This window comes from Xiphophorus couchianus, chromosome 8, assembly GCF_001444195.1.
Source record: "Xiphophorus couchianus chromosome 8, X_couchianus-1.0, whole genome shotgun sequence".
NCBI classification, from domain to species: Eukaryota; Metazoa; Chordata; class Actinopteri; order Cyprinodontiformes; family Poeciliidae; genus Xiphophorus; species Xiphophorus couchianus.
The window spans coordinates 8,272,876-8,281,181 of record NC_040235.1 but is presented as its reverse complement, the minus strand read 5'-3'; the positions used below and the strand labels follow the sequence as shown (position 1 = coordinate 8,281,181).

At 36.9% G+C, this 8,306-nt stretch overlaps 1 protein-coding gene across 3 annotated transcripts in view; it reads right to left on the bottom strand.

Moving 5' to 3' along the window:
* Positions 1-1,153: 1,153 nt before the first annotated feature.
* The window catches only part of LOC114149497 (leucine-rich repeat transmembrane neuronal protein 4-like), a 79,276-nt gene continuing 72,123 nt past the window's right edge, over positions 1,154-8,306 (bottom strand). For 2 of the 3 annotated variants that reach the window (XM_028025423.1, XM_028025425.1), the window contains one exon: positions 1,154-3,548. In XM_028025423.1, the coding sequence (XP_027881224.1) occupies positions 3,460-3,548 (89 nt within the window). In that variant the 3' untranslated portion in view covers positions 1,154-3,459. The remainder of the gene's footprint in view (positions 3,549-8,306) is intronic. The other variant, XR_003596518.1, reaches the window with a different exon arrangement.

The window sequence follows — 8,306 nt, the reverse complement described above, 5'->3', positions numbered from 1 at the left end:
TAACATTATGTTATTCTGATATGTTGACTTTATTCTCTAAATAATGACATTTTTCTCATTGTCTTGACTATTCATACGACTTTATTTTCAGAATATTACAACTTTTGTGTTATTTCAACTTTATTCTCATATTTTTACTAATCATACGACTTTATTCTTGTAACAAATATTTTGTAATGCTATGACTTTTTTCTCGTATTATTTCCACTTTATTCTTGTGCAACTTTATTCTCATAATGCTACGATCTTATTCTCAAGTAATTCTAATACAATAATACAAGTAACTCTTGTATTACTTTATTTTCGTAATACTGCAACATTCTACTTTAGTCTCATTTTTTGACTTTATTCTTGCAATACTATGTCTTTTTTCAGTTTTTGACTGTTTATATGACTATTTTTGTAACATTAGCACTTTCATATTATTTCTACCTTATTCTCATATATATATATGCTTGTAAAACTTAATACTACCACTTTATCATTTTTGACTTATTCTTGCAATAATACAACTATTACTTTGACTATTCAATACAAGTTTATTCTCGTAATTTGAATTTATCCTTGTATTAGTTCCACTTTATTCTTGTACAACTTTATTTTCATGATACTGCTTTATTTCTATATGTCGTTGTTTTAGTAATACTTTGACATTCTTATGATATTTTGAATTTATTCTCATAGTTTTAGAACATTCTTGTAATTTTATGTGCTTTATTCTCTTATCATTGTTGGAAAAGCACGCGAACCCACCTCCAACCCCCCAACAAAACACATTGTGGTTAAAACCTAAAAGGTGTGAATACTTTTGCAAGGCATTGTGGGTGGAGAGGAGCAAGCAAAGAGGGAGAGGTCGCTGGACAGACTGGCCATCTGGGCCTGTGAGCCGACAGCTTGACATGTTCCAAGAACAGCAAACATAGAGCAAACGATCCGAGCGCGGCTCCCTCCTGCGACCCGCGACACGGTACACGGGGAGCGTGATTAGAGGGGCCCGCCACGAGTGTCACCGTGAACAGGCCGGTCGAACAGAGATCAATGTTCTGCTCTCTAAATTAATGAGGCTAATGTGGATTTGACAGCCTCTTCATGGGAGATCTGCGTGGAAAACCCGACGAGAGAGAGAGACTCACAGAGAACAGAGACGTGTGGATCTGTAACACACAAAAGGGTCAATGGAGGTTTTTAATTTGACCAATTACTATTGCTCACCAGTAAAGTCATCATTTTAATTATAAAACATACTGTTGAAAGTGAACAAAGAATACCGCAACAAATCCAAATGGGGAGAAGAAGAAGAAGAAGAAGAAGAAGTAGAGATTTACATTAAAAAAGTATTCTTCTTCTTCTTCTTCTTGTGTAGAAAGAGTACAGGTTAAAACAATCCACAACTCAGTGGGTTTCAAATACAATAAAAACCAAAAAAATAAAGAGCAACACAAGCCCACGCAGAACCGTGCACAGCAACATTATGCAGTCTGTTGAAGGGGGGCGAGCAGGGTGATTGTTTTTGAAGTAAGCATGATTTTTACTTTTTTTAAATTAATTCTGGTTTAAGAAAAGTTTTACAATGTAAAGCAGTGCTGAGAGTTTTCTTTCCGACAAGATCTTCCTGCCGCTGCAAGGTCGTTTATTCACAAAGACACACACGTTGCACACATGATGGAAAGAAAAAAGGAGAAAGAAAAGAAAGAAAAGCAGCTTCAGCAGCAAAGCACTGCTGGACCTGCAGGGAGTCGAGGCCTTTTTTAATATTTAATCTGTAAAGAAAACAAATACCAGATTTGTCGTGAACTATAGGTGCATCTCATTTAAAGTTTATTTATTTCAGTAATACCGCTTAAGACATATTTAAAGCTTTTATTTCTGTTGATTTTGATAAATAAGCCTTATGACTAATTTGTTTTTTTACATGAAATCTCCCTTTAAAAAAGAAGTTATTACAGAAATGTCATAACATGGAGAAACTTCCCCATTGTCCCTTTACTTTCCTCTATAGACAGAAGATAAGCCACAATTTGTTATAAATGGCCGCTCAGAGTCATGTATCCAAGCATATTGGGGGAAAGTTTAGTGGAAGGAAAACATGCAGTGGGAAACAAATTGCACAAACAAAATGGATAACCAATTTCTTGGCAGGATTACAGTTATTTTTGTTAGTTTTCATAAATCTAACTTAGAAGTAAAAAAAGAATTTATATTTTAAACTAAATTAAAATATTTAATTAAATATTATTTAAATATATATGTATTTATATTTTAAGAAATAAATTATATATGAGCGAATAAACTAATTAAATATTTTGTTCTTAAATGCTTTTGGAACTTTTTCCACTACAGTTTTTCCTTTCACTAAACTTTAATTTGCTTGGATTCAAGGAGGATGCTGGATAACTGTCAAGTCACTAGTCTGATTCCATAGCATTTCTGTTTTAAATATATATTTCTCAAAGTTCCTGTGTAATATTTTAACTTTCTAGGAAACTGTTTATGTTTCGTTTAAATTTGGTTTAAGCTGTAATCATCACAACTAACAGAAATAAACGACTTTCTGAAGCTCCAGTTTCACTGAAGTAAATTAACTTTATGTTTGACACAGAAATGTTTTGAGATGCGCCTGTATGTTAAGGTGAGCCAAAAATAAAGAAGGATTCATTTGGCTCTTTGGTATCTGTTGCTCAAAACACACATTTTTGTTTCTTAAAAAATAAAATTAAAGAAAATAAAAACACAACATTAACAACAGCAGAACTTCTGGAAATCACAATTTTTCCTTGATTGGAGCATCTGTCCTCATTTCTGTTTTTTGTTGTTTTTTTTTGTCTCCCTTATTAAAAGTTGTCCTTGAAATTTCATTTTATTTGGAAAGAATTTAGAAAACTCTCCGAACAAAACAAAATACTTCAAAACAACCACAGCGGATTCCTCTTTTTGTACTTTCTGCGAGGAACCATCGCAGCTCATGATTAGTCTTTCTTTTTTTTTTAAAAATGTACTGAAAGATTATATAATGATGCTTCACAGGAGTTGAAAACATGGAAACCCATTTTAAATTACACACCCCCGTGTTGTAGGAACAGCTTGTCCTTTCTGTACGACGCCATGTTGTCCTGAAGGAGACAATAAGCCATTAGGGTCCCTGCAGTGGGCGGCCATCTTTATTGTATCCATCCCTTGGCTCTCATTAGTCCGCACAACAGGAATCCTCAACCATCGGTGCGTGTGTTTGTGAGGTGAGCATCATGAGAAATGCCAACGACCAAATGATAATAATAATAAAAAAAAGATGTTATAAAATCTTAAGAAAAAAGAGAGAAGCCACCACATTATCTCCTCTTTTTCTACTGGATCGATTGAATCCGTTTGCATGGAGGACGACTGAAGCGTCTCCTCCGATCTGAGCGATGAGAGAGGAATCCTGGCGGGCTCGCGGGACGGGCTTTGATTTGTTGCATCATCTCAAACAGTCCTTTCTCTGAGAGTTAATGGATTGTAGGCACATCTCCCAGCCAGGCACCAGGTAGGGGGCGTGGACACGTGTACTCGTTCTGCAGAGAACAGAAAAGAAAGAAAGAAAAACAGAACGCCGTTAAGGCCGCGCAGCTGGTGGTTACGAAGTGAAATTAATTGCAGTTCCAGGTGATGGGATAACAGCACAGTGGGCCTGTGACGGCGCCAGCAATGCAAATAAGGATAAGCAATTAAGTGGTTGATAAACTCCCATGTGGGCCGACATGATGTAAGAGAAAGCTGTAGATTAAATTTCAATTACACGACGTCATATCTGTTTAGAACAGCTGGAGTTTGATAAGCCACTGTTTCACTGTAACCCAGCATCTCCAACAGCATCGCCTGCGGGATTTACTGGTCAGACCAGCACAAAACAAAACGTAATAATCAAGAAGTTGGACATTTATTCATGACTTGACAAGTTTCCAAAGTGAAAAGTGGAAAAATTGTTGCTTATTGTTTATCACTTCCTCAAACTTCCAACTGTAGTTTGGTGAAACTTTTGGCGCTACTGAGTCAAAAGCGATGTTTGCACCCAATCATCATGCAAATTTTGAGACATGTTTAGAAATATTGCAGAAAAAACCATCAACAAATTTAAAGAAGGCAAACGCTGGTTCGGAGCGAATGCAATGCAGAGCGTAACTTTGTCAGGTGTTGCTTCTTCATATGGCTGTAGCAAACAAGATGTAAAGGTTGCAAACTAGAATGGGCCTCTCTTTGTTTGGTAATGAACTCTTTTTCCAGAAAGCCTCATGAGCATAAAAACGTTTCTGCAAAATTGAGGACGTTCTTTCAAATTTTGTTGTTTCCATCAACAATTTCTAATGGAATACTTCAAAATTGACATAAAACCATCACCACGGCTACATTAACCTTAGCAACTGACCACAAATACGCTAAGTGGCGTCAAACTCAATTTCATTTTGGGCCACATCGAAAAGCTGAATGTTCTTAAAGGGCCGGTTGTGCCAGAATGTATTAATAAAACCCAGGAAACTGTTAAAATATCATTAAATAGCTGTTTTTTCAGCATTCAATAAGTGTTTTTTTCAATCAAAATCACAGATTTTGTGGTGCTAATTTAGGAATATTTGTAAGGGATTTATTACAATATTTGTGTTCATTGTAACAGCCGTAGTGTTTGATGTTAAATGTGACTTTTTATTAATCGCTGTGTCACAGACATGACACCAAGTAAGGCTGAGGTAGCGGTCAATTAAACCCAATGATTTTGATCAAATTTGAGAAAGATTGGCAGTAAAAATCTGAAAAAATGTGGGGATCTCTTGATTTTGTGTGAATTTTGAGGATTTGTAGAACTTTGCTGACTTTAAGATGCACCAAATAATTTAGACGTATGATATGTTCGTTTCTGTGATAAAATGTCAATTTCCTTACAAAATATAATAATTATTGGACATTCTTTTCTGATATATTGTTTGAACAGATGAATGAATGATTGTACCATCTCTTAGCCAATTTCTCTAGTTTATTTTTTTCCAACATACCCTTTTTTTTTTAGGTTAAAGTGGTGTGAATATGTATTTGTGTCACTTTCCTTCCTCTTCTCAAATATGTGCCGTCAATTTTCTGTGTTTAAAATCCATTAAAACTACAAGGTGAAAATGTGTGAAAAGTGCAAAAGGCATAAAAAGTCAAAGTGTCACTGAGAGAGAGAAAGTATTTTCTGTTTTTACTGACAAAGCTTTAAAAATAAGAGCATCCATCAGCATTCCCTCACTCACTCTTAACAATCCCACATTCATGCTCCCTGCTCTGACCTCTTTTCTCTAATTTTTAATAATGTTGCTCTTCTCTACTCTCTCAATTAATTTTTCACCCATAACAGTTTTATAACGAGACACGTATTGTCACCGCGCCATGTTTTGGAAAAAATAGACCGCAGGCAGCTAAACGCAATAGATATAATGAAATACTTTGGGGAAATAATTATTTGATCCGCTACAATTTGGGGAGAGTTTGGGTTTTGTGTCCGTGTGGTAAATAAATCAGTCAGCTGCAGATAATCCTGAGCTCAACTCATTGCCTACACAAAGCACGCCTGTCTGAAAAATCCATTTTCTCCCATTCCAGCCGATCCTCCACCGAAAAGGAGGACCAAAGGTCAAAATGTGACCTCAGAATATGTCAGGAACAAAACAGTAGACCGGCGCCGGGGGCAATGGGCAAAAAGACGATCAGCAAGTAGCAGCAATCGAGCTCTCAAGGCAGCGACAGTTCAAAAAGAATAACCAGATCTGAATGGTTTAAATACTGCAGAGTGCCGTGAGAAAGTCTTCCTTGAGCAGATGGGCTATACAAAACATCTTTTGTACTAAATCATTCTTAGATAATGGGATTTTAACCTAATCTGTTCTGCCTATTTTGATCTGTTTTAGGGCTTCTTGTCATTTTAAATCTAAATAAGCTGCTGGTGACGCCCTCCTTCCCTCCCCTCCCACAAACTCAACGTTTACACTCGCACGTGAAAATGGCTGCAAACAGATGCACAATTATGCAACTGTGCGTCTTTGAAAAGCAGAAGTGGCGCCTCCTGCACAAAAAATAAGAAAACACTTGTCTTTTCCAGCAGCCATTGTACAGCGAATGTCAATTTGGGTTTTGGTTTTTTCTTTCCTGGAGTTACTTGGTGAGGGGCAGTGCCTGCTGAGATGTGATGCTACATTTAGGAAGCTTTTGAAACGGGTCATTTTTCCAGACACCAAAAATCATAAACTCAACGCCAAAAACTAGCTGGGTGGGGTTTTCTTTAAGCACTTTGGCTGTTTGTAGAACCAATGGAAAACCAAATGGAAGTACAAAAACGTGCAAAATGTAAACTTCGCATAATACCTCACCTTTAAGTGTATCAAATTTTTAAATACATTTTATTATAAAACAAAGATAATGAAGTAAAAACAAAATACACTTGCCTCTCTTGTGAAATCATGATTAATGTTCTTTTTTTTCCCTTGATAAGATCAACTTTATGTCACTAGACAAACTTTTACCTATAAAACAGTCGAGACGAACGTGAAACTTCATGTTTCTCATTACATCTGACATAAAAACAAGCAGCTTTTAGGAAAAGGACGGCTGCAATGTGTTGTTTTTGGGGGTTTTTGCAAACACAAACAAAACAATGGCATCTGCATTGAGCTGGAAAACATATAAACTCTTCACCTTCGTGAAAAGCTGTGCATATGTGGAGACAACAGAAAAATAAAAAGTTGTAGCACTTGATGAAATGAGCCTGTAGATGTTCAATGAAAGTGACCTGGAGATCTGAAGAGTTGGCAAATGACAGAAGTGCCAACAATACATACTGTGCACAAAATATTTAACAATTAAAAAACAAAGGAACTTTCCAAGTAAATCGATAAGTAGACAGAGCAGGTAATTTATGTACAGCATCAACTCCAGCAGCGTACAATGGATTGATTTGAGGAACTAATTTTCCAACAGAACATAATACATTCAGGAGAAAGAGTCAATTATGCATCTTGACGGGTGAGCAACCCCAACACATCTAAATGTCAAGGATTTCCCCACAGGACAAGTCACGCTTGTTAAAATGTTGTTGCAAATTAGTGCAACATTTTGACATTTTCCCCTCATTCAAGAGCTTGCAAGCCTCGAACTGTTCTGCACTCCAAAACAGACAGAGCGGCACTCAGCTCGCTTTCCGAGTGTTTTTAACCGTACTGTGACATGGCAACAAGTCCTTATTGATTTAGCAACACAAACGCTCAACTTAAGCAGTCTCAAAAGCTTTTCAAATATGCTCCAAACTGTCCCTGGCTCAGCTTTTTGCTGCTGAAGCTGAGATCGTTGTCAGTGCTGAAGCACATCTCTTCGGCGAACGGCTCAGGCGAACGCGCCCTGAGCAGAACTTTGATTTAGGCGTTATCAAATGGGCTGAGGAGTCTTCAATCAGCCCTTTATCTCCCTCTCAGGTAGAAGTGAGCGAGGAAAACTCTGCAGCACAAATTGTCATACAGAAGACAATTTGTGTGAGAGCAAATCACAGCAAATGCAGATGCACACAAAAACAGACAAAAGTTAAATCTGTAAAGGCAGATATCATAAAAAAAAGAAATCTTCCTGTCAGGTAATGAAAAATTTGTTATTTTAATTTTCTGCAGATGATTTATTAAAGTATTTGATCAGTTAGTTCTACATCTGATTGCTGAAACGTTCATTTCTTTTTTGTCTTGCGAGTCCTTGTGTCAGTGCTGCAAAAAAATATCATTTTTTAAAATACTTTCCATAAAATAAACAATTGTGTGCATTTATATTCAAAACATTTTGTTTGATACCTCTAAATAATCCAGTCAGCCAGTATATTGTCCTTAAAAGTCACCTAATTATTCAAAACCTGAATGGTGCTGAAAGCAACGGCTCACTTTCGCTGCAATAAGAGCTCCCACTCTTTCTGGGTTTGTTTTTAACAGCTTCGAACTTCTAAAGAATACAGATCTTTGCAAAATAGCTTGAGGTCAGTCAGGAAGAATAGAAAATGTCTATGAAAAGCAATTTTCTGCTCTTGCAACAGACTCTCAATTGAATTAGCGACTTTGATTGGGCCATTCTAACACGAGGCTCTAATTTGATTTAAGCCATTCCTTTGTGGCTCTGGCTGTATGTTCAGGGTCTTTGTCCCGCTGGAAGGTGAACCTCCACCACTGTTTAAAGTCTTCTCCAGCTTCTAACAGGTTTTTTTTCCATCTTTCACTTAATTGAGGAGGCAGCAACCTTTAGGGGCGTGCTGTGGTGGCGCAGGGGGTTAGCAC